The sequence below is a fragment of the Chamaea fasciata genome, unplaced genomic scaffold (assembly GCF_029207755.1).
Source record: "Chamaea fasciata isolate MVZ Bird 193981 ecotype frontalis unplaced genomic scaffold, bChaFas1.0.hap1 SCAF_5, whole genome shotgun sequence".
NCBI classification, from domain to species: Eukaryota; Metazoa; Chordata; class Aves; order Passeriformes; family Sylviidae; genus Chamaea; species Chamaea fasciata.
The window spans coordinates 69,950,766-69,978,309 of NW_027094090.1; the positions used below are offsets into that span (position 1 = coordinate 69,950,766).

Genomic DNA, 27,544 nt, shown 5'->3' on the forward strand with positions numbered 1-27,544 from the left:
GTCCCACGTAAATGGTAGAAAATGGAAAAATAGTGTACAAATTCCTTGAGGAACAGCATGACCAGAATCCATAAACAACTGCCTCTGTTGGCTTCCCTCACCACCTTCTCGTTCTCTTGAGTGACTCCTTTGATTCCCTCTTTTTAAATCCTACGTGATAAGGCTAAACCTCGAGTCACAGGACAAAGCACTAAACTCTTCCAACATCCACAGGAACGCTCAGCAAATCCTTCCTTTTCCCTAATCTCCTGACAGCAACAGATGCCATGAGGCCTGGAGGACAACATCATCCTCTGTGTGGGACTGTCAGCCCTGCTCTGCTTTGCCAGCACCTTTGGAGGCAGGTACACAACATTTACATACACAACTCTTACATTTCAGCTGATTCAGGTTAAATTCAGGCTCTGTCCAGCATTTGCACAACCTCCCAGATCACTGGCACTAGGTGGCAGAAAGACACGTGGGAACAGCAGGTATTCCAGCACTTATTTCCCTGTTTCTTAATCTGCTCTAAGTCTGAGCAGAAGAGAAAAAGCTGTTTATCAACCTGTAAACACCAGGGTTGCATTAATAAAAAGCTCTAAGCTTAAGAAAAAAAAGTGCACCAAAACCTTTTCAAGTTTTGATTGTGTGTTTCATGGAAACAAGGATGAACACAAATCATCACTCCTGGGGTGGGAAACTACTTTTTTAACGTCGTGCAAATCTATTAAACAACACGACTAATTATCTTATGACAGTTTAACGAGTTTTTCTGCAGGTCTGGGAAAATGCAGTATAAACTTCAAGGCAGCTAAATCTCCTGCCTTGCAGTGCTATCCTGGCTGAGGAAATTACTCTCTGTAGGCACACACTAACTCCCTTGCACAAAAGCCTTTGTTAAAGTAAATAACTGTTGCATTCCAGGTGGAGAAACGAAAACAAAAACAATGTGACTTCCAAGTGACAAAGGCCTCCAGCTCTGCCTGTGCTTTCTCCCTCAGGGATGTCAAGATGCACAGTTTGAGTAGCAAGCAGAAACCAAGAGAACAGGGAAAATCACAGGGTCTCTGCTTGCTTATGTCTGGTGTAGGAATAAGTAAAAAATGCTGAATTGTTCTCTTGTGGCAGTGTGGGACAACACATAGTCAGCAAGGAAAATACCTGGAAGTTTTGCAAGACCAGCTGCTACTCAGTAAGGGGTAGTGTCTGCTTTCCCAGTTTTACAAAGGGTTTATCAACAATTTCACGTTCTTCAAAGTCTTGTTAGCAAGAAATATATATTTATTTATTTATTTATATGCAATAAATAAGGCTAACTACAGCTTATAAAAATAAAAAGGGCTTTCAGTCCTACTTGTAGAAAGGACAACAACACTTATAGAAAGGAATGGATCTCTGAATTCCTGATCCCACTGATATGAATAAGCAGCTACAGCAAAGCTAGTTAATCAACTTATATAGGCATCAAAATGTGGGTTTAGTTATCGTGGGAAGTATCAAAGTAGGAACACACTTCCATTTTGACAATGGGACATTCAGACAATGAACCTCTACAAGGAAAAGATCCTCTCATCAGTAAGTGATTCTTGCCTTTCCATTACCTCTGAATAGTTCAGACGAATCACTGACATCTTTTGAGATTACTGGTTAAAAAGACATCAAAGACAAGCAACAAGGATTGAGCTCTCCAGGAAATTTGCAATTAGAGTCTGAGCAGAGTTTAAACACTGAGACTGGTTTCTCAGCAGCGTGGAAAGAGTGCTTATGTTAATATTTGCAGAATTCCGGTTTTTTCTCCTCTATTAATGAGAAAAATTAAGCCTCTTAAGAAAGTTTAATTTACCTTATGGATAAGGAGGCAAAACATAACTTTTAAGACAAATTTCAGACTTTGAAAACTCCAAATTCGACAACACAGATGGAGATTATTTACCAATGTATCAATCTGCATCTTACACCTTTAGTCTGTCTATCCTTCATGCAAAAAACTACATGGCACATGATCTGGCTCATGTAACTAACAAGACATGAAAAGCTGACACGTAAGACTTGAAAAGCAAGCAACAGCACACAGAAAAAACAACACAAAGAATTTCAAGGACTGCACATTAAGCAATGGTACAGGTCTACATTTAGAACGCTTTCTTCAGGGCAGTCTTTCTGCAGAAAAGTAGAGCCAAGGTTAAAAAGCCCTTGGCTGGAAAGTCAGAAAGGAAGTCAGCAGCATCAAAGGATTTACATATAATGAATGACTAGCAACATGTGTAAAAAGCCATGTTTACCAAATAAGGAAGCAATTAGAGGGAAGTTCAGTGCCATGTAATGTCATGTCTAAATGTTATGAAAACAGAAGTTTAGAAGGCCAAGGAGGTAAAGAGGAATAACTACTGCAATTACCAAACCAATGAAGTTTCCATTAGCGATTTATTTTTTTCTGGTAATGAAAACAAAACTCCTTAAAATGTATTTTCACATAGAGGCATGAGAATAATTTATGAATAACTTATCGTGACTGATTTGAATAAACAACAGTCACTTCTACATCAATAATAAAACACTTAGCAATGTAAGATTAAAATGAAGAAAAGTGTCATTTCATTATATAAGGGAACAGCTTCCCTAAAAAGTAACCAGAAAATGTCATTGTTGCAAGCTTACATGAAGCCTTGTCCAGAGAAGAGCAACAAAGTTGGGGAAGGATCTGGAGCACAAGTCCTGCGAGGAACAGCTGAGGGAGCTGGGGGTGTTTAACCTGGAGAAAAGGAGGCTCAGAGGAGACCTCATCACTCTTTACAAGTTCCCTGAAAACAGGATGCAGCCAGGTGGGGGTCGGGCTCTTCTCCCAAGTAATAAACAACAGGACATGGGGAAGTGGCCTCAAGGTGTGCCAGGGAAGGTTCAGGTTGGACATCAGGATGGACTTCTTCACTGAAGGGTTTTTCAGGCACGAGAATGGGCTGCCCAGGCAGGTGGTGGAACCACCATCCTTAGAAGCGTTCAAAAAACACCTGGATGTGGCACTCAGTACTCTGGTCTAGTTGACAAGGTGGAAATCATTCAAAGATTGGAATCGATGCTCCAGGAGGTCTTTTCCAACCTAAATGATTCTGCGATTCTGTGAAAGCACTTTTGGAGCTCACTCCTCTACTGAGAGTGCAGCCAGTCAGGTCTCAGGGACCCAACCCAACCTAAGACCAAGATACCACAATTATGCTTTAGAATCTGAAAACTAATTTCACACAAAGGCGTTTGCTTACTGACTCAGTGCTTCCCTTGCTTTTAACATCCTAGAATTCACATAATCCAGTGCACCCCCTGCTCCATCCAGGGCTACCTGGACACCCACGAGATGCTGCTCCTTACATGTCAGGACCATGGACAGCTCTGGAATCCACTGGGGCACCACGGCTTTCCCTGCCAGGTGTAATTACATTCCCTGAGGGAAGAGGCTAAAACAAATGATGTTTGATTAAAATAACATCTGATGGAGGTTGCAATTCGCAGAAGACAATGACGAGGTTCAACAAACTGCAACTCTCTTCTGCCAGCTGAACAAACAACCATGGAAATAAAGTTTCACAAAGAATTTCTCCAAGGAAAGGTGGTTAAGCATTGGAATGGGCTGCCCAGGGCGGTGGTGGTGTCACCATCCCTGGAGGTGTTCAAGAAATTACTGGACGTAGCACTCAGTGGTGACTGGTCAAAGATAGGACTTGATGACCTTGGAAGTCATTTCCAGCCTTAATGACTCTACGGTTCTGGGACATCACAGTAGCTGCTAGGACATCACATTATTTTGTTATTTTTAAGATATTGTCAGACCAAGCAAGCAGGTTTTGAGCTTCCTATCAAGCTAAAACCAATTCTATTTTTCACTTAAACCAATTCCCAAACCTAACACAAATCCAGGGCAAACTAATGAACGTCCAGAGCAGCAGGACGCTGTTGGCACAATGGGAATGCACTGGATTCAATACCCCCTGAGTAATAAGCACTACACAACAGTAAGCTACCTAAGTCTAGAGCTTTTCCCTCCACTTTGTTTTTGGGGCCTGCCTCAGCACCACTTTAATGGCTAGGCTGAGGAGGGACAGTTTCCTACCAGCAAACATTTGAGCTTTGTGAGCTGGAAGAGGATGGGGTAAAAAGAGCAAACAACTTGGAGTGTAGCAGCAGGGAATATGTGATTCCCCAGCAGCGATGAGAGGTCATTAATTAGGCTCATGCTGAACCCAATCTCAGTACTTGCTAACACATAACAGTAACACTCAAACGTGATGACTGCAGTTTCCATGCAGCGTTCCCAAAGACATATCCTTGGCCCAGACCTGTTTCTCTGGCTAAGAAAATTACCCCGTTCTGCCTCTTATACTCACTCTGCTGCTTTAGTTTTCATCCTTTTATCAAGACTTGTCATGCAAGAATTGTCATGATCTTTCACCTTTTGAAAACTGAGTTGTCTGATTTTGACAGTCCACAAAATCAAGCTACTATATTTTCCTTTATCTTTCTTTATTCACACTATGAATCTCACGAAGACAGCACAGGTTGGTTGTTGGCTTTTTGATAAGAGATACGTAAAATCATAGAATGGCCTGGGCTGGAAGAGACCTTAAAGGTCATCTTGTTTTAACACCTTTCACTAGACCAGGTTGCCCAGAGCCCCAGACAACCTGGCTTTGAACACTTCCAGGGATGGGGCATCCATGGTGTCTCTGGGCAACCAGAGCTTTCCCACTCTCAGAGTGAAGATTTTCTTCACAATATCCTACGTAAACCTACTCTGTTAGTTTGAAGCTATTCCCTCCTACCCTGTCACTACATATAACTGTGCCCTCTGGTTTCATCTTCCCACAGTATCTCTAATTTTTTTTTTTTGAGCTCTCTAAGTCAATTAAAGAGAGATGTTCAAGTGGTGTTGCTCTCCACATGTCGAGATAGCCTTTAAAGGGCAGAAAAAAAGATTGCAAAATGATTTTTTGAATGTTGTACAATATATTCTTTCTCAATTGTGTCCAGCCAAAAAAGGTCACACTTAGAGAAAATGCTTTTTCCCCTAGGCATATAATCTCTTTTAATACGACCTGTAATTAGAAAACCAGAGTAGATTCTTTTCTCTTTTTTGTATCACTAGTAAAGATTCTACACAAGTGGACCACCTAGACCTTCCATTTTTGTCTTAGTCCTCTGACAATGCCATTCATGACACCTGGAAGCAGTAGATATTAGACCATCCCACTGCTAACAACAAAGTTAGCAACAATATTGTGCCCTTTGTTCCCCAGTAAATAAGATTTTAGTGACTCTAGAATATGGAGAGAACAAGCAGATTAAACATTCCTTTTAACAGCATCCCTAAGGTAGTCTTACTTACATTTCCATACCTTTCAACATAGATCTGTACTCTTTTCACCACAAACCAATGTGACTCTGTCTTGGACTGCCAGAGCCTACATATCCTCATCTTCTTCATTCAGCTTCTCCTTTTTGTCAGCAAAGCAATGGCACATTTGGGCGTTTCATTTCAGAGTTAAATCCCAAAGAGAAACCTCACCAGAACTACTGAGTTTCATTGAGCTTTTGTATGAAAATCTTGGAGGCCTGTGAAGTTTGTAATCTTTCACAAACCAAATCAAGATTGAACAGAAAAGTTTATGGATATTAATAAAATAATGGCCCGCATTTTTCATTCATGAAATACTTTAGTGGCAAAGCTTCCATTTAAGCAGTGAGAATTTTCACCAAGGTTTCATTAAGCCTGAAGAGGACACTGGTAGATAAAACTGACTGGCAGACTCTGCACTCCAAATATTCCAGTGAAGAGGAGGTTGTTTTACAACACTTTGCTAAAGATAAATTAGCAATGATTCCACATCAGAATTCAAAATGGGCGAGTCTTTCACAGTGAGTTTGGCAAAGTGGTGGGTCACAGGCTACACTATTTTGTTTAAATCACTTCTCCCACTCCTACTTAAAATTCAGACATCCAAATTCAATACATCAAAGAAACGCAAGAGCTCCACTGAACTTGCAGTAATTCATATATAACAGGACGCCACACAGAGCTCATCCCACTAGAGAACAAGCACAAACCCCACGTGTTTCAGAGCAGGAGCTCTCCTCTGTCAGGTCAGCCAGGGGGAGAGATGAAACATTCCCTCAGGCCTCTCAAGCTACAGATACTATGAATGCCACTCATCCCAGGGAGTGGTCCAGAGAATAGCGCCACACAGTTTTCGTATATGAGGTGAGTAAAAGATGAAAAAAATCCCCTTTCCGAGAGCATTGCATAGGAGGGTGCAAGATTTCAGGCAGCCAGCACTCAGCACTTCTCCCTTTCTCCCGGCTGCCACACACAACGTATTCCAAAAATGAAGGCACACAGGCAGACAGACAAAAAAAAAAAAACAAAATAAAGGGTTTTTGTTGTGTCTGCCTGCCTGTGACAGAACAGGTTGCCATGAAGGACAGACCTCTAAGGCAAAATTTCACACTGTAATCAGATAACTCCCCCTCTCCCTGTAATTCCTAAGATAGAGCGTGTGTATGTATGAAGAAATATCAAGTCCTAACATGGAGAGTTTTCAACAGAGATTTCCTTGGTTGACAGAATATTTTCAGTTACTTCCAAAGTGCTGAACAATGTAATTGTATATTGTTATGTGACCCGCACATACTTCTACAAAGAGAGACTATAGGAACAAAAATGGAACTAGAGACCATAACATCTGGGGATAAGCAAGAAACAGAGAAAACAACAAACTCCATACATGAATGAAAAAAAATGCTGCTATGATTTTGTAATAACTGTATGAGAAGAGCAAGTGCTCAGCGCTGACCCAGCAGATGAGGTAATAGCCTACACAGCTGATTGAACAACCCTGAATTCATTTTCTCTAAACACTGTCGTAATTTATATGCATTTTCACAGCCACAGTGGTGCCATAAAGAACCTAAAGCACAAGACTAAAGCTCAGTCATTCAATTAACAGTCAAGGCAGCTGTAAGGACAGAAAATAAAATTATTTTCTCCATAAAAGTCTGTAATTTCTACAGTGAATTTTATATTTGAGATATTCCATGTAAGAATTTTCAATGGAGGATAATTTAGGCTAGCATTTCTCAGTATTCTGATTGCAATCAGGATGTGTGGTGTGTTCTGTTTTGATTGTTCATGGGTTTCCAGGATTTGGCTTGGGATCTGATATCCTAGCAGTCTTTCCATGTACTCTAAGCACAGAATTCCAAAAGTACCTACAGGCTGCAACACAGCCTCTACTACATCTGCTTTATTTTCTTTTCCTTCCCTCAAATGAAAGTTTCTCTCCTCCATCCAAATGAAGCTACTTCAAGTCCCAAAAGAGTGGGAAGAATATCAAAGTACGGCGTAAATTGCTTTTAACACACCAGCAAAGTAAAAAATAATTTTCACTCAGCTCATCATTTTTGCAGAGACAGCTTTTTTATCCCTCGAATAACTAGCTAGACATCCACTGAAGGCAAAACACAAAGACAGGGCAATCAAAAGACAACTTTTAAAGTAAAACCTGTGGTTTTTAAATTTACTCTTTCTGAGAGGAATTTGGAGTGCACTGCCAGTGCGGTAGTTAGGCGTATGTTAGTGAAAGGAAAAAGACTCTGAAAGCACAATTTCAGAGAAAATGCTTTTTGAAAGACCATGAATTCTGGTGGAAAGGCTACTCATCAAAGCTAAATGCATACCTTTCACATTTTTGCAAGTTGTACTGTATTTAGCTTCTTTGAAAGTACAACAGGATATTAACACATTTGCCAGAAGATGGAAGAAACTTCTTAAATTTACAGGGGAAAGGGCTATGAAGTGACTGACTTGGGTTGCTGCCAAATCAGGAATCCTGCACAACTTACGTTTCCCACATTTACTCAAATTTTAAGGAGATTTCAAAAATGAACCACACCTGACCTGCTAATGAGATATCTAACACAGTAATTGTATACGGCTTCCAAAACCCTGATCTGTAGAGCACTAAAATAACATCACATGAACTTGGGAATTCCACAGACAAATGTCATCACAACATGCTAATGGAGAATGGAACCAGGGTACTTTTGTGATCTGAAAGGATCAAAACAGCACGCAGAAACAAATGGAGGGAGCAAAGGAAAAACATCATCACAGAACCATTTAGGATGGAAAAGACCTCCAAGGCCATCAAGTGCAACTTTTGGCCATCACCAGCTTGTCAACTAACCCAGGGCACTGAGTGCCACATCCAGCTGTTTCTTGAACACCTCCAGGGGTAGTGACTCCACCACACTCTTTACCAACTGAAGGCCTCTTTCACCACTAAGTTTTACTGGGTAAGACTAGAAGCAGCTGTGGCTTAGATCACACAAATACAGAATGTACCAAAACCTCATACAGGCATTTAAAACCTCAAAGAATTGTGCACTTTTTCCTTCAGATATGGCAAACCAAAATACACATTTCACATAACTTCATTCTGTCTAGGGTACAGATTCACAGCCTGGCTGAAGTAAGGATGGCCCACAGTGGTCATCTGGTCCCACTTCCCTGCTTGAGCAGGACCATGCCAGAGCTCACGGCACAGGATTGTGTCCTGATGATTCTGGGATATCACCAGTGAGGGAGACTCCATGCCCTCTCTGGACAATCTTGGTCACTGCACAGGGAAGAAGTTCTTCCTTATATTCAGGTGGAACCTCTTGGGCATCAGTTCCTGCCCATTCCTCTTCCCATTGCTGGGTCCCATGAAGCAGAGCCTAGGCCCTGCTCTGAGCCCTCCCTGCTCACAGGGACACACAGGGATGAGGGCACCTCTTAGTGTCTCCTCTCAAGGCTGGACAGCCCCAGCTCCCTCAGCTTTTCCTCATCAGAGAGATGCTCTAGTCCCTAAACCATCTTTGTTCCCTCCCAGAAGCTCCATGCCTCTCCTATCCAGAGGAGCCCAGGACTGGACACAGCACTCCAGGTGTTCCTCACCACAGCTGAGCAGAGGGGCAGGATCACTCCCTGACCTGCTGGCAACGCTCTTTCCGATGCATCCCAGGACACCACTGGCTTTCTTGTCCTCCAGGGCACTGCTGGCTCACGGACAGCCTGGTGTCTGTCCACCAGGACCCCCAGGTCCTTCTCTGCAGAGCTGCTTTTCCAGCAGGTCAGCCCTCAGCCTGTACTGGGGCTGCTCCTCCCCAGGTGCATCACCCTGCATTTGTCTTTGTTGAATTTTAGACAGTTGTTCTCTGCCCATCCCTCCAGCCTGTCAAGGTCCTTCTGAAGGGCTCAGGATCTCCTCCCAGCTTTGGGTCGCCAGTGAACTTCCTGACCAAGCAAACTCAGATTCTGCTAATTCCTCAAGTAACTGCTTGCTACCCCGACCACAGAAGAGAAGCGAAACCTGTCTCGTGGGATCTGCAGGAGTGCCCTGCAAGAGCCAAGCACACCTTGCTTATATAAAAAAAATACCACCTCTCCTGACAAGGTTTGTTTTATCTCTGTTCCTACACCTTCAAAGCCACAACAAAGCCATCTGAATAACATGAGAACATTATTACACAGTGTTACTACAGGGAGAAAAAAAGCCATCAAGACAACAAAAGAACAGGCAGCAGCAAAGCAACTGCGGCTCCTACCTGCCACCAATGATGAGCAAATCATTTCACAGTTCAAAAACTGACCATGGAAACGTGCTCCTTTCTGGAACACTTTGAATTCCACCCCAGGTGTGCAGATTACTCTGGTATTGGACTAATGGAGTGGTACTTCCATGGAAGGGGGCTGTCTCATCTTTATGCAGGATTCATATGCCCACAGCAGGACCAAGCAGAGATGCCAGAAGCATTACACTGTGGGAAACAGGTGCAAAACGGGATTTGTGCTCCTTGCCTGCATCCCTGCAACGACTCTCTGTCTCTGAGGTCTGTGCTAAGCTGCATGAACTCCACACAGCGTGACAGCAGCCCAGAAAGCATCAGTGGGGAGCCAATTGATCCCCCAACTGTGATTAAAAGGCCAGCTAGAAAGAGATACTAACAAAGATTGAAAAATAGCAGCAGTAGGTGGGGAGGCCTGGGGGCTGCCTAGGAGGGAATGCAGAGACAAAAATGTGGTGAGAAAAGAAGGATAAAGAACCGAAGCAGCAGGCCAGGGAGCTGTCATCATTCTCCATCAGAGAAGGCGACACTGATCCAAAGGGATACTGTGGGTAGCAGATGCCTTTGACAAAAGGCAGCACAAAAGTACACTGGAATGAGAGAGGTTTTGAAAAAATACTGATTTCCTCTCAGCCTCCTACCTGTAACACACAAATTATTAACCACAAGAATTAACCAGAAACACACCTTTAGCAGAACAGACGTGCTAGTTCACCTTACTCCCCTATTACCAAAATATCTCTTGCTATCAACAAAAGGTGTACTTGCTGTTGTTTTACAATTTCTCCCCCTCTCAGTCAGACACCAGCTCAAAAGTTCAGCTCAGGCATGGAAAGGTCCTGTCCCAGCTGACAGGCCAGAGTTTTGCTCTTACAGATTTCAAGACTAAGTGCCTATTTTGAGAAGCTCTGAAATCAAGACCTCTGTGAGGCCTCTTGGCAAATCAGGTTTGATTTTGATCTGTCTTGTACGTCGTCATCTCCATGGAGAAGTAAGGGTAGCAGAGTCATATAGAACATCGAGAAATGTACAACAAAAACCTAGTTAAGCTGGTGACACTGTTTAGGAGCAAGGCAACTTACAGCCCAACCTGCTTTTCTGTAGCTGGAGGTGCTCTGAAGGAATGAAAATGCAGTTCATCGGGGGAAGAAGAAACTAAGTGGGATGTGAAAGATGCAGCTCTGCTGAACAGAAAAGGCAGCATTTTTGCAAGCTCATCTATCTGTAAATATCTGGGTGTTAAGTGACTCGACAGAGCTGTTACACCAGACCCCCTTCACTGCAGCTCCCCTCAGAACCAGCAGTCCAGAGTGGGTACCAGCCACCACATCCAGGTCCCTGCCAGGTCAACTTGGCCTTTGAGGTCACCTTACCCTGGGCAAATATTACCCTCAACTAGAGCTGGCAGAGAGAATCAAGTGCAGTGTTCCATAAAGCAGAGAGCCAGCAGTACTGACAGGAAGGGAAAGGAGAAAATATAGCAGGGACGTAGTTATTAACATGCATTTTACAGATTAAACGAGTGTGAAAATCAAGTTTACATGGTTAGAAAGAGTAATACTGCACGGAGGTAACTGGCATATCACACTTCAGAGTACAGGAGAAATGGAAAGAAGGTCCAAAAGCTTATATTTAAAAGAATAAAACCAAGTATTATAAGTGCTGTGAAGGAGGAGTTCCTTGCAAGATCAAAACACTAATAATGAAGCAAGGAAGAGGGATCTAATTAACGTTGGAGCAGAACCATGCTGAACACTTTCTAACTTTGCCTCTATTTTTTTTATCTCCGACGAACAAAGACCCTTTGAAAGCACAAAAAGCAAGTTTCTGGTCTACTTGGAAACGTTATTTATTTTGCAGGCTTCACGTAACAGCAGGTTTCAGAAAAGTACTCAGCCTTACAAGTGCTCAGTGGGAGCAGCTATCGTACTTTAGAGAGATACCAACATTGCTAATTATCACTATATAGGTTTTCTCTACAACTTCCTTATCTCTCAGATGGCCTAGGCTCAAACAAACAGATACTCAATATGAAATTCACAAATATAGGGACTACCCCTGGCACCATGACAACAATCTGGTGTAAACGCATTCCTGAACGTGGCAGTATATGATCATATCTCAAGAAAATGTTGCAGAAAATAACACAGAATCACAGAATGGTTTAGGTTGGAAGGGACCTTAAAGATTATCGAGTTCCAACCCCATTGCCATGGGCAGGGATGTTGTCCACTAGACCAGGTTGCTCAGAGCCCCATCCTTAAATAGTTCCAGGGATGGGACATGCAGAACTTCTCTATTTCAGTACCTCACCACCCTTAGGGTAAAGGATTTTTTCCTGATATCCAATCTAAACCTACCCTGTGTCAGTGTGAGGACATTCCCCCTTGTTCTGTCACTCCAGGCCCTTGTAAATAGTCTCTCTCCATCCTTCCTGTAGGCTCCCTTCCGGTAGTGGAAGGCCACAATTAGGTCACCCTGAAGCCTTCTCTTCTCCAGGCTGAGTAATCCCAATTCTCCCAACCTTTCCTCATAGCAGAGCTCTCCATCCCTGTCATCAACCTTGGTGTTTCTCCTCTGGACTCAATCCAACAGATCTATGCCCTTGCCATGAAGGAATCCTCCTTCAGTCAGACTAGACAAAGAGAACTCATTCACTACATACAAACAATGCCTAGTAAAGGCTGAGAAACTCGCGAAAAGAAAAGAAAAAAAGGAAAAAGGTAATTATTTGTTATCCAAGAAGCCACAATACCAAAATTATGAGTCCTTAGCAGAACTGCAGTTAGCAAAAGGGTACTGTTGGCTAAATCCTGGCCATGCTGAAGTCGGATGGAACATTTCTGTTGACTCAGAAGTAACCAGGCTTCACTTCCTCTATTTTACCACATACTTTGTTACTCATTTCGCCACCATAGTTCTTTCTGTATTTATGTAATGGCCTGAGCATCACAGGGGCTCTCTGCGTCCCCTCCTTTTTTTTTTCCTTTGTGTGAAGGAAAAGGAATAGTGGTCCAGCGTCTCTATCTGTTTACTGTGTGGGGAAAAAGGGATTTTGCAATATTTCTTCCCCACAAACTCTACCCAAAGAAATCCTCATTTTAATTTTCTCCAGAGGTCTCCAGGCAGAGATTTACCTGTGCAATAACACCATACACTGAATTTGGATGATCGTGAAGTGCCCGAGGGAATTGTTATAAAGAGCATCATACCCATACAAGAGTTATTTCTCTTTGGCTTTCTCATTTTGACTGGCATAATACTGGATCACAGACCAGATCTGTGTAGCCTTTGCATTTATTGTCATTTTTCACCTAAACTGTCTCCTATTCAGCCCAGTCCCAACACTTGAATTTGCAGCATTGCTTCACAGTACCAAGGAACACTGTTCATAGAATAAACAGCAACACTAAATACAAGCTTGTTCAAGCAGAAAGGTGCCATTAAGCTCTGCTTTGGAGTATTTGGTATTGATGTGTTGTACCATTCGAAAGGATAAATCTGAGAATATATTTCTGAGGTCACCACACAGTTAACTGGCACATATTTTCCTCAACGACCATTAGAAAAGCAAAAACATTCAGAAGTTTTAAAAAAACCCCAAGTATTTGAGTAAAAGACTTGTGGTTGTTCAGCCCAGAGAAAAAGACTGTGGGGAGACTTGATAGCAGTCATATGTGGAAAAGATAAGAAAAAAAAAATCTCTTAACTTACAGCCTGGGGGAATTTCAAGTTAAATGTCAGGAAATATATTCTGTGCATAAGGGCAGCAACTTACTAGATTGGACAGACTAGTGGGTTGTGGAATTTCCATTAGGAAGCCATAAAAATTATTAGATAAATATTTCTGAAAAACCTGAAAGATGGCAGACTTAAATTAGATGTTAAAATGAAATTCTTTACTATGAGCATGGTGAGATGCTGGAACAGGATACTCAGAGAAGCTGTGGATGCCCCATCCCCGGCAGTGTTCAAGGCCAGGCTGGATGGGGCTCTAAGCAACCAGGTCTGGTGGGAGGTGACCCTGCCCCTGGGCCATGAGACGATCCTTAAGGTCCCTTCCAACCCAAACCATCCTATGATGCTGGCAGAGCTGCCAGCCATAGGGCAGAGGCTTGAGGGCAGTGACCTCTGAGCAACCCCTCCAGACAACGACTTGGCACAGGTTTCATTGTGATTCCACCATGAACTGATGGCGCCTTGTGTCTTGGTGCAGCACTGCCTCCTTGTTTGATGCCGGCCAAACGCCAGGCACACACAGCTCGCCCTCCCCTGCCACAGCTGGGCAGAGGACAGAAGAAAAAAAATCAATGGAGGGTTCATGAGCTGAGATAAGGGCTGGGAGAAAACACTCCAAGGGCAGAACAGGCTCATCTTCGAGGTATAAAGTGAATTTATTACTAACAAAATCAGAGGAGGATAACGAGAAGTAAAACAGGCCCCTAAAAACACCTTTCCTTCCCCCAACTCCTCCCTCCTTCCCCCTGACAGCACAGGAGACAGGGTGTGGGGTTTTGGTCAGATCAACCAAGTTCTTCTTCTGCTGCTCAGGGAGAGGAGTCCTTCCCCTGTGAGATCGTGGGGTCTGTTCCCACAGGAGACAGTTCTCTGTGAACTTCTCCACGTGGTTCCACTCTCACCAGCAGCAGTCCTCCCAAACCTGCTGCAGTGTGAGTCCCTCCCATGGGCAAACAATCCTCCCAAACCTGCTGCAGGGTGGGTCCCTGTCCCACGGGGTGCAGTCCTCCAAGGACAGGCTGCTCCAGCCTGGAAGCAGGGCCCCCTCTCTCCACAGGCTCTCCCACTGGATCACAGCCTCCTCCAGGCATCACCTGCTCCAGCCTGGGCACCTCCCCCAGGGCTCTGGGTGGATCTCTGCATCCCCGTGGATCCCCAGGGGCTGTGGGTGGATCTCTGCATCCCCGTGGATCCCCAGGGGCTGTGGGTGGATCTCTGCATCCCTGTGGATCCCCAGGGGCTCTGGGTGGATCTCTGCATCCCTGTGGATCCCCAGGGGCTCTGGGTGGATCTCTGCATCCCTGTGGATCCCCAGGGGCTGCAGGGGCTCAGCTGCTTCCCCACTGTCTCACCATGGGCTGCAGAGGAATCTCAGCTCTGGCTCCTGGAGCAGCTCCTGCCCCTCCTTCTGCACTGACCTTGGTGTCTCTGTGTTGTTTCCCTCACATGTTCTCATCTCCTCCTCTTCTCTGTCTGGAATTAAAACTGCCCCAGTATCTTTGTTTTGATTTTCTTCTTAAATCTGTTATCACAGAGGCATTGCCATCATCTCCAACTGGCCCAGCCTTGACCAGCAGCTTGTCCATCCTCAGAGCCATCAGGGATTGGCTCTGCTGGATGGGGTGGAAGCTTCCAGCAGCTTCTCACAGAAGCCAAGTCTGTGACCACTTGCAACCAAAAACCAGGCAGTGCAAAACCAACACATTGTGAATCCCTCTGTGAAGGTGCAAGCCTGATTTTGTAGAACTAAACCATAAATAGTGCTGTAGCTCTGGATTACGTGGTGTGATTAAACTTAACATGGTAAGTAAGGAGGTGTTTTATACATGAAAAATTGGTCTGTCAGCCTTCCACAGTACATTTATCCCTACTGACTGGCTCACTAAATGTCCCCACCAGCACAAGGCAGCAGCATCCTTCTATTAACAGCAATATGCCTGTGCTTAAACTGCTCTGTGGATCTAGATCTCGTCCGGAAACAAACCTCCTGCCATGCCATGTCACATCTGCATGACTTGGGAGCTCCAAAACGCTATTTCAGGTCTCAGAGCTAATGTTTGGGATAGAATTTGGGTAATTTCCTCCAGAAAAAAATGATCCTTATCCAGTGTCTCTCATGCAGATCTTCTGAAACTAGAGACCATTAGTCCAACACATTTTACACTGTGGAAAATACAGCCACTGGAGACTTGCTTCCATGAGGCAATATTGAAAAAGCTCTACTGAAGCCACCAAACTGGCACGCATAATTTCAAACTATGCATAACCCTAACCTTAATCCCAGTTACAGGATTTTATTTACTAATTTTCATCTTCTAGATCGAGGGCTCACCTAGGAAAGTGCGCAGAATTGCGCAGGAATAAAGTACCCTACAGGAAAATATCCTGGAAATGCTTCCAGCAGTCTCCCTGGGACTGATGGACTGGACTAAAGTCAGTGAGCTTAAGCCATGGTCTTGGACTCAAGTATTCCTCCTTCAAACCATCTGCAAAGCCAAGTATGTTTTTATGAAAATTGCTCTTCTTCACAACATACCCAGACTGGCACTGCCAACTGCCCCCAGCCCCAAATTCCCATGGCTGCCCGAAATCTATAGGACAGTCTTTTAAAAAGAAATTATAGAAGAAGAAAAAAGACATCGTTTCTGCACTGAAAAGAAATATTTCTTTCTGCACTTGGGATTCACAGTTATATTACACAAGTCCAAATTCACTAGGGACATTAAATGTCATATGTTGGCTCAGTTCCCACCAGTACTTTTAGCTTCCTTGCCTTTGTCTGCCACTACACACTAACCCTTTGGCCACTACATTCCAAAGTCACCTCAGGTTGGTAGTTACTGGCCAGTAGACAATACGCAGCACAGATTTAATTGCCAAATTTCTCCTTCAAGACTCCAAAAGAGTATAAGCTTTGTAGATCAAGAAGGAGAAAGCAGCCTGGACTCACGGTCTGAGCAACCTGCACATCCAGGATTTATCCAGTGCATCCTGATGGAAGAAAACCACTGCTGCGTTATTTTCCCTGTGTCCAAAATGTCCACTTGGAAGCCAGTGCCTGCCGCATGGGAATTGTTCAGGTGATAAAAGTAGTTCCAGGAGAGAACCACAGCCCTTCCCCTCCATGTCATATCAGGTTATAAGGACTCTAAATCAATAATGCCTGGCTACATTAAGTCAGTCTCTGAACTGTAATGCAGCAGAGCTCTCATTACATGTACAGCTGGGCTTACACTCCCCTCTAAGCAAGAAGACATAAAGGATCTCTTTATCTATATAATCTCTTTATCTATATAATTCTACTATATAATCTTCCTACGAGATCTGTAACTTTGCTGCCCCTTCTTAAGAGCTTCAGCAGTGGCACCACCTTCCCTGACTTTGTCCAAGCCTGGAGACTCCAGTGAGCCACACTCACATCTGTGTTTAAAAGTATGCGGGAGAAGAGGAGGGGGGCTGCACCTCCCCTACACAATAAGTACCTTCTGAACATAATCTGGTATCCTGCTATATTTTAGCAAAATTTACATGAGCCATATCAAGAAACCAAATAACAACACAGAAAAACAGAAGTATGTAGCATTCCATAAATTCCTCCTCATTCTTGTGCCAGGCTGTAAGAGCCGGGTACAAAATCGACCCAAACCTAAGCCTCAAATAAGATATTAAGCCAATTTTAAGAACTATCTTACCAAAAAAGCCAGCTACTGCAGAGAGAAAATTAACGTAATGCACTGATCACTGAATTCAAATATATGGTCACATATACAGTAAAACATCTTTAAACTGAACAAGGTGAGTTTTAATAAAAAAAATCATAAATAAAATGAAAGGCCAACAGGCGGACAGCACATAAAGGATAAAGCTCTCTCAACAAGCAAAGGTTTCAGTGCACCTGTAGGTGGAAGTCTTGGTATATAAAGAAGTTCACTGCCAGAAAAACTCTGCATGGAGGAGCAATCTCTTTTTAGCATCTTATCAGTTATATAAAACTACAATAAAACAAACAAAGCAAACCTAACTGTGTTGCCACTGGGCAGATTAGAACCCACCCTGGTTTCTATTTTTACACCCCCAGCTAGGCAGCTCATATGTCCTGAAGTCACTTATAGCCATCACAAGTCTGGCGACCCTGTAGCTTCTCATCTCTGTCCACTTCCTTTAGAAGCAACAGTTCCTGCTTCTAAAGCAGTAAGTTTATGTTGCCATAAAGCAGATGAACATTGACAAAAAACCCCCATAAAATTCCCAGGGCTTCTCTGTCCTTCTTTGCTTGCTCTTCCCACTTTCCCTTCAAGTTCAGCCTTTTTGCTCTGTACTGAGCAACCCCGTAGCATAACGCGTAGAAATGTAAAAATGATACTTCAGGGAGAGTATTTCAGTTGCGCAGCCAGTGAGTAGAAAGACGAGCTCTTGTATTACCTAGGAGAGAGAGTGATGGATGCTCAGTCACTTTGGATTTGGAACACAAAGGCTGAGTCAGGGCAGCCCATCCTCTCTCTGCCCGCGGGCCAAACTGACACTCTGCAGCCAGATCCAGCCCTTCCCTTTCTCTCCCTGTTACATTTGGAAAGGTCAGCGTCTATTTATGTGTTTGCGCCGACTGAGACAAAGCTCGTTTTGGCGTGTGCATTATTGCAGATAAAATCCACAAAAATCAGGCTCAGCCAAGACAGTCTGGCTGAGCTGCTTGCCTGGAGACATTCAGCAAGCCAAGGCTGACCAAAGCCCACATCACCAGGGGACAGAAACTCCTTGGTCTGACTCAACTCACTTCAACAAGGGCATGTTGCCCATCCTTGATTTAATTACTTCAAACTAAACACGCCCTAGCTCAAGTTTTTTAGCGTGAATTTGATTTTCACCATCACGTATGTTTGCATCTTCTCTCTATGGAGCAGTTTCAGGAACACCGTGGCTCTTGCTCAGCTGACCAGCCAGAGTAGAGGATGCTCTTTTATAGCTTTCCTAACATGCCACACAAACTGGTCCAATTAGACAGCTCTTAATTAGTCAAGATGGAATCATAGTGAAGGTAGGGGTTTCTCTTAACTAAGTATTAAGCCACGTTTCTGTTTTGATCACCCTGATGCCAATGGCTACAGAGAATCCAAGACTCAAGGTGATGCCTTAAGTTTCAGCTTTCATATTATCCAGATTCTGTTCTGCATTCGTATGTAACTCTGAACTTCAGAGAAAATGTTAGCAAGTTCTGTTCACAGTTTAGTGAGACAAAACAATCCTTTTCCAGCCCCACAACCAAGGACACCGTTGCAGCTTCAGGCCCAAAAAGTTTAAGCAACAGCAAATTGAGCGGAGCAAACTGAGAGGATGGGACTTCATAACCTGAAGGTGTAATTGGACAATTTACATGTTAACTGGACCAAAACTTGTAAAAGTGGGAAAACTCATGGGCTGTCCATTTTGGGTGCAGCCTTGACTGGGTTCTTGTCCTGCCCAAGGTGTATCCTTTGAAGACCTTTTAATAAATATCTACTTTATTCCTTTAACTCTGTCCAGCCTCTGTTCTAGGTAGCCACTCAGGGCATCAAAGGGAAGACTCATGCCCCAAAAGAGGGGCAGGTCTCTACAGACTTTCAGTCTGTATTTCATCTCCCAGTTTATGAAAAGCACTGTATAATACAATTGCTTAATATATAATAAAAATATATTAGTTGCTTTCCCAAAACACAACTTTCATTTCACAATATTTAAATACCTCTTCACCTTTCAGTATACAATGTTTTCCACATTGCCAATAACTAACGTTTATCACATTTTCATTCTGAGTCAATACATGTAGCCCCAATCAAGAACAGGGTTTGCATATTAAAGTAGGCACAGGGAGCAGGAAAAAAAAAAAATTAAGAAAAAAAAGGACCAAAAGGGAAAGCACCAAGAAATTTACCCAAATCCTAACTAAATACAACTCCAAGGAGATGAGGAGATACTATTTAGAGAGCAGAATTAGTGGAAACAGAAATAAAAGCTGCTTAATGGAACGTCTGCAGACCTAAAATTTACGTCCATATCCAAGCTATCAAGAAGAAATATCACAAATGACAGCCAATATTTCACTGTATTTCTCCAAGCAGTTATTGATTACAGAGCATTACTTAGAACAGAGTACACTGCTAGCAAAAAATTAACAGAGCACATCCAAAACCAACAGCAAGGGCAGTAATTCCTGCCTCCTGGCAAGACTGCAGCCTGTCCATCAGCTCCTAGCCCACACTACTTCAGACATTTCCACGTTCTTCACACAATTTTTGGATCACCTGGGTCTAAAACCAGTCCAACAAAACAGAGCATCTGCCCTAAGGAAGGAAACATTGTCCTCTTAAAGGGGTTGACTTTCTTTGCACAGCTCTGGCTTTGCATTCCACCCTGGGTCTGCACAGCAGCTGGATCCCATCCAACTTTTCCCAGAACCTGCTGCTCCTACACCTCACCTTTTGCTGGAACCAAAGCGCCACTTCCTTCCTTGGGCTGTTTTTCCTGTTATCCTCAGCATGCAATGAGGGAAAAAGCCTGCAGGCTCTACACCAAACTCCCTTTCCCAACCTGATTTTTTTTTTCCCCTGAAATAATTACAAATTATTCTACTTGCTGCAGGCTATAACTGTAAGAGCAGGGAATTTGCTTTGAAACAGCACCAGCAGGATGACACAAAACCTCTGGCTAAATCAAAGATGTTGTGAGCAACCAAGAAAAACCAAATAAGCTCCCAAAATTTAAGAGGTACCCTGAATGAAAAGCACAAATCACACAGCACAGACATCAAATAATACACTGTTACTCAATACACCATTCAGAAAATCCAGAAAATGTCAGAGGATGTCTCCATTTTACATTTACAACTAGAGCAACTTTTTCTCTGCCTGTAAAGTAACGGAGGGAATTTAAACTTTAAACAAATATTTATATTATATGTGTGATTTGGAATGTATCAACTTTCTCCTGATCACAGAGTAGCCAGAAACAGATGCCACATTTCCCTTTTTGTTTGTTTTTTTTTGTTTGTTTTGGTTTTTTTAGTTTGTTGTTTTTTTGTGGCTGGCAGTTATTTCCTTTGGATTTCTCCAACACCATTTGTGATGACTATTCATGAGAAGCTCAGTGCAAGTAGCCACTCTTGTAGCTGACAGCTTCTGCAAGTGAAACTTTACAAGGGATTTGAGCAGCTGAGGAATAATATTTTAGTCATTTAAAATAATTTACTGGTACCAAAAGTGCCTAATGGCTTCAAGTGAAATACAGGGAAACCAGAAATTTTTTTCAGTTAACAGTTTAATTTTGCTAGATTAAAAAGTTGTTTAACATTTGAAATGTCTTTTGAACTGTATTCACTCCTCTACCCTCCAAAACAATACATGGGAGAGTGAAAACTTAAATTAGATTTAACTGGGTTTTTTACCCTCTTGAGGGATGGAGAAAGGTGACCTCAGAAATATCCCTCAGTTCTTCCTTGCTATAGGCTTTTCCCAACAAGCACCAAAAATCTGATATTTGCACAAAAAACTAACTCCTGGGGTGAGAGGATTTTCCTCTCTAACGCTAAAGATACTCTGAAATTTGTTTTTGAAACTATGAGGAGGAAAAAGACAGCCAAGAGTGAAAAAATTATTTTAAAAAACCATTTGAAACTGGGGCTTGACGCATTCTCTAACTCCAGAGTGTTAGTTCACGTTTGTCTCACATGGTTTTGAGTTACATCCCAGCTACTCATGTGGTTACATCCTGCTTACTCAGAGCAGCTAAAAATACCTGCAGGAATATCTGGAAGCCTGGTTTCTCCCATTCCAGGGGCGGGAAATGCTGGTCCTCTCTCCCGTCGTGCCTCAGGGCAGGACCAGAGTCATGGCTGAACTTCCAGACTCCGGGGAGTGTGTGCCTCTGTCCCCCCAGGGACAGCAGTGCTGGACACTCACCAACACACACTTCTGTGTCCTGTTGAATAAAGGTCCACTGATGTGTTTTACCTTCTTTTTGCCAGGGTCGGGATTAAACGCACGAGATGTGTTTCTTGTTTGGACTCAGATGTTTATCAATTCCTATCTTTATTACAGTCTCACAAGCCGTGAGTTCTACAGCACTTCTAGCTAACAAACTAAAAATGGAGGCCCATCTCTCTCTCTACAAGGCCTTTTAAGGATAAACTGTCCAGTTAAGACATGGCACCTAAATTATTTTTTACTTTTAACTCACTAACTGATCACCCGTGGCCTGCAATGTGGACTTTTCTATACAATTACAAAATATCACCCAAACCCATGGAGAAGAAGGTGAAAAAGAACAACTCAGCCTCTGCCCTAAAACCTCCATCTTGCTTTATATATATATATATCACTACATCCTAAAACCTTAAACTCTAAGTTTTCCACCATGTGATATTACACGCTTCTATTCAAACTGCACACCCACAACCCCAGTGCTGTCATTCAATTTTGGAAGCCTTCTCCAAGGCCTCGGGTCAAATGCAGTGTTTTCTTGGGGGTCAGTGCCTGTCAGCACAGAAAGTCTGAAATTCTCAGTGCCCGGGGTTCCAACAGTCCACAGTGGTGACAAGAGACATTTACAAGTTACCAAGACCTTCGGTGGCCAGCCTGGCTTCTCCTGACTGCTGAGTATTGACCAGTTTCTCTGCAGGAGGGGACAGGTGGTGCAGTCAGTGCAAGACCTCCTTTCTCCCTCCAGAAATTTTAATTCTCAAAATAAAGGGGTAAAATGACACAGAGGGATAGCCCAAGAGGATCTTCTTCCAGCATCAGGAATTACTGGTTCATACAAAACCCTGCAACATCAAATTTTGTCCTCATAAACTGAAATGGAGCACTTTTATTTCCACATAAAAGCTTTTTACTCTTTTGAAAATCTCTCCCTTGGTGGGTCAAAAACTTGAAAAAATAAAAGGAGCAATATAATCACACAAAGTCTGAGGAAAAAAGAGGCCGCAACGGAGCTGATAAAAAGAAACCCCAACAGCTGAAGTATTACATTCCAAAAAAAATGTTAAAATGAAATGTCATAACACCACCAAAACCTTCTAACCTTTTCACTTCAAAGAAATATTGAAAAAATAATGAACTGATACTAAATTTATATTTTCATGACATAGCATTTTCAGTGGAAAAGCAGCCTGACAGAAAGCGTTGACCCAGCTGTAAGAATTTCCTCTTCAGACTGCTCAGAAGAAAAACTATTCTATTTTGTATTGCTCACATTCAGAAAAAAGTGACATTTTACATGCTAATTTTGGACATATTTATTTTTTTTGTATAACATGAAATGTAGCAAGTTCCCTATTCACTTTTGGGTTACATTATCCTATAAGTTAGTCACTGGTTTAGGACTGAGAAATCTTCTGCAATCACCAAATTGCTCGAGCCCAGAAATGTGGATGGAGCCAATTTTGTTTATTCCAGAGGAAATATTTTTTTGATTATACCAACATTGCTGTGGCCCTTACATTCCTGTCACATCCCCAAGGCATTTCAGAGTATTTTGTGAGTTGTTTTAAGCTTCTGGATACTTCTGAAAGGAATATTCATCTTCAGGAAAATTGCTTGCGAGCAAACTAATAATAGTCACCATTCTTCAAAGCAGGAGCCCGTGAAATTCAGGCAAGTACTTCTCTTGAAACAAAGAGAGAAGTAGAAAAATGCATTGGAAAAATTAAAAAATTATTGCAAATAAATCCTCCTTAGCTTTTAAACCTACCAGGATTTTGCCTGATAAAGGCCTACAAAATTCCTCTGGGCAAAATGCATAGGAATAACACATGGTCCTAGGGTGACTTTATGATGTGAAACTCTGAACTAAAAAACCCCAAAAAAAAACCCATCAAAAACTCACACCTACAATTCCTTGGATGTTTTATTTGCAGGATGAAGTTAACAAGTAAGAACTCTGGTACACATTTAACTGAAGCGGCAACAAATGAGAAGCCCTGCGTGAATGACTCGACACTGGGAGGCTGAATAAATCCCTGTATCTTGAATTTGACAGATTAAAGTGGCAAGTAAATCAATTAATAAAGCCAGAAGTTCAGTTTTAAGTGTGCAGCCACATAAAATATTTGTGCTCGACACACAAAATTCAGTGTAACAAACTCCCTATTTAGTATCAGCTCTGATATTAATTAAAAATTAATATAAATTAAAATTAATTAAAAATACAAGAAGCACCCTAGATCAGTATTGCAAATTGCCAGCCTCAAAACCCCTGCACTTAACCCAAAGCACCTTTGACGGACATTACCAACCAACCACTTCCAACATTCAAAAACACATCAAGAATCAACGAAGTCAAGCTGCTGGCTTCTCTCAGTGGGCCTATGTTGTTTGCCATCAATGAACTTCATTATCCTGGAAGTAACTTTGGGACACCTTCACACAAAGCACCGTCCCATCCTGGCCACACAGATCTGAACTGAAGGAGTCGTAGGTGAGGGATGGGGCTCGCAGTGACTGCAATCCCCGACTGAAATGCAGAAATCACCCTCTTAAAACAGCTAGAACTAAACATCTTAAAAATCAAGGCGGGTGACCCAATTTCATCCCTTGTGTACATCCCAAAAAGCGGCCGGGGGAAGCACCAACATTCATACAACCAAAATGCTCAGAATGTGGAAGTAAAAAAGCAGATGCTGTTTGGTATTGAGAAATGAAGATACAATTTCTTGATGACCCTTCAGCCTATTTATCCTCATTTGCATCGTGTTACCATTTAGTATTTTAATACTTAAAATTAAAATAAAACACGGTTACTAACCTGTGGGAAGAGAGAGTAAGTTGCATTGTCAATTGTGACAGAATATAAAAATTCCCCGTCAAACCAGAGGTTCTTTCCCATGGGGGAATTCATCTTTGTCATAGCAAAGAGCTGCCCAGGGTCACAGCATTCTTCCAGCAGCTTCCTAGAGAAGGGAACAAAAGAGTAAGCTGTATTAATTGGAGCCTTGTCACATCTTTGTTAATCATCACCCCTCACATCCCTGTTCTTGCTCCAAAGCAACACTTTCCCAGTCAGAAGACGAACCATGGGACTCTTCTTTTTTTACTTACAGAAGAGCCAGAAAACCTGCTTTTATTTCAGAAAATCTTAGAAATAGACAGAAAAAAAAAATCTAAATTTTCATTCAGACTCACCCAGAAACAAAGGCAAGATTCAGGAAAAAGACTCTGTCCTATGCAGCCCCTGTTAATGGGCAAAAAAACTGGTCTCCAACACACACAGAAAAAGCTCCTTTGAAAATTTGATCCAAGGTACAAAAATATTCAGCAGCAAATTCAGTTATTTATGAAGAGCAGGCCTCCTAAAACCCCACAGTTCCATTCTTACGTATGGAAATGTTGGCCCCTCTCTTCAGTTACTGGATGTCCTTGCGCTAAATTCCCAGCAGTATTAGAGCCTGCTTCCTAACTGAAGGCCAGCTCGAGCCATCCCAGTATGATGGATATATATAGAGAGAGTGTTTATACTTGTTAGTGTCCCTGCTGAAACTCCATATCCTCTTACTCCTCCACTTCCCAAAAATACTGCTCAGCCTGAGTCGAAATCGGAGAGCTGGTGAGGTGGTTGAAGGTTATCCTGAAAATTCTGTGCCACAGCAATTCACACCTTAAGATACAAAATGATGAAAAGCTCTAAAAGTCCAGAATATCCCATCTTTCCAAAGATGGCACTGGGAAGGGTGACACTCACAAAGGGACGTAAAACACACATTGCAGAATTCCACCATTACAGTGTAATGTTATGTCATCATATACATTCCTCATACATTTGAAAGGTAATCCTAAAGAGACTGGAACCATTTCCAGTGGCTGCACAGAAGCAGAAAAACATCAGTTATTAGTGACTACTAAAATGCGTGATATAGCTGTTCTCCTCTGCAAGAGAGGAGATTTTATTCCAAACCATAAAGCTATTCACAGAAATTTAGGTTTTAGCGTTTTTCAAAGTTTTACTGCTACTTTTCATCTCTAAAAAATTGGTGTTTGAAAAAACACATTATTTTTCCCTATCAAAAAATTGATTTTGCCATAAGTCCAGAATTCTCTGCAAATGTGTATTATGTTTCAGACACACTTCAACTGAAGTAACAGTAAGTTCCCAGCAACAAGTGATTCCCATTCCAAGAACACCAATGGCTTTATCTATAACCATCAAGCAAAAGCTTCATTCACATCATCCTCTTGCTGATGTCTTGTGGAGTCCTCAATGAAATCCACACCTATATCTCAGCATGTGCATCTCCTACTGGAAATACTTCAGGGATTTATGTCAGTAGTGGCTCTGAAACACATTTGGCTTGACCACCACAAACAGTCTCAAAAACTAATCCTGAAACTCCCCTCATCATGTCTTTGGTGCAGTGTTTCCATAAGAATAACACACCCCCATGTTTTTGCAAGAAGTTTTGATGGCAGGAGAGAAACCAAAACCACTGCTTAATAATATATTGTCTTTAGTAACCCTGATCAGGGTCTGATTTTTTGTAACTTCAGGTTTTGGCTAATTTTTAAATTATTTTTCCTCCATCTTTCAAGAGATCCTTAGAGGAGGCTGCTGAAATTTCAACTTACCCTCTGATGAGCCAAAAAGGTTGGAGTTTCCTGAATTTCTTGCTATGAACAAATCTTTTTACTCTTTCCACAATTCCTGGGGCTATTCTCTCCTTTTCAAGATCCACCCCTAAGTATTTCCCTCTAAATAAAGCCTGGAAATATTATTTCTAGGGTAGCTACCCCACCCCCCCCCAACTACAGGGACAAACTGACCTCTCATTACTCACGCATCCCATGCCATCCAAGAACAGACCAAAAATTTAGGCTCATATCCCATCTCCCAGAGCAAGCAGCAGCCAGTGTCTGCAGCTGTAAGAGAACCCTCTCAAACACCACGTAATGGCTCTAGTTGTGGCCATTTTTTGCTCCAAGCTGGCAGTCTGGGGATTTTATGGCCTTGCAGAATTCCACAAAGCCGTTCAGTAACAGCAAAATCACTGATTCTGCTATAGTTGGTGAGCTTGGAGCTGCAGCTGGCATTTGGCTTTCTGAATATTCTGCAAAAACATCACTGGGGTTTGGTCACACACATTTTCCTAAAATTCTCTTTTCCTAGAAAGCTCAATCTAATACCTGTAGCTGGGGATTAGCTTGAAGAATTCACTGAGACTTTGAGGTTTTCACGGTGTTTAAAGCACTTTACTACCCCAGGCACACCACCCCACTCAAGATTAAACTGAAAATTGTCCTCAGCACAACTGTTCGGGAGTATAATCTTAAAACCTCCCTCCTAAAAAAGATCACCCGGACAAGTACCAGCAGAACATGAGAATGGCCAGTGCACATCCTCTTCATAGCCACAAAAGCACACCAAACTGGGTTTTGGGGACAGCAGTCATAGTTGAGGCTCTAGCTAAAATTAAGACCTTTGCCAAAGACAACATCTAAATCAAGAATACATTGCTGGGCATAGGTCCACTTCTGGAAACACCCAGTTACCTAAGCTTGAAGAATGGGTCTGAATGCAATGAAAAAGAAATATGAAAAGAGTGGGCAGCACAGAGCAGAACAGAGATAATCTGATTTACTCCCCACAGTCAAGGTCTCTGCAATATGGTAAGAATTCTACAAAGACTGAAGTCATGAGCATTTTCCTTATTTTTTATTATATTGTTTCACGTTCAGCCTATTTCAGTGCCACCTGCAGCAATTTCTGGTGTCTGGACTTCACACGGTTCCTGTAATATTTCCCCAGCTTCCTCACGAGGGGAGACTTATCAGGACAATAAAAAGGTTGCAGACAGTAAATCATGCCTGGCACTGCAACCTGCATGAAAGGAAAGAGGTTGCATTGCAGAGACCACAGAATAAGGACAGTTCATGAAAACTATCTTCATCAGCTTAGCAACAGAGCTGCTGTGACTTTTTAAAGTAAGAAATTAAACTCTAGGTTTAATAAATGATGATTTGCTACAAATTACCAAATTAATAGCTGGGGAGGAAGCTATGAAATCAAGAACTTGCACCTTTTCTGCATCACCAGTATCTTTTCAGAATTTTTTTTTCCAGCCTTGAGGTGCCCAAAAGGGAAACAAAGTATTTTATTTAACCCAAGAATATAATTTTCCACTACCTACTTTGATTTACCAGAGAATATTTGG

General features: G+C 42.4%; 1 protein-coding gene across 1 annotated transcript in view; it reads right to left on the minus strand.

The window, feature by feature from the left end:
• The window catches only part of ST8SIA1 (ST8 alpha-N-acetyl-neuraminide alpha-2,8-sialyltransferase 1), a 110,101-nt gene that overhangs the window by 60,565 nt on the left and 21,992 nt on the right, over positions 1-27,544 (minus strand). Inside the window, exon 2 of the mRNA XM_066184360.1 lies at positions 24,148-24,292. Within this exon, the coding sequence (XP_066040457.1) occupies positions 24,148-24,292 (145 nt within the window). The remainder of the gene's footprint in view (positions 1-24,147; positions 24,293-27,544) is intronic.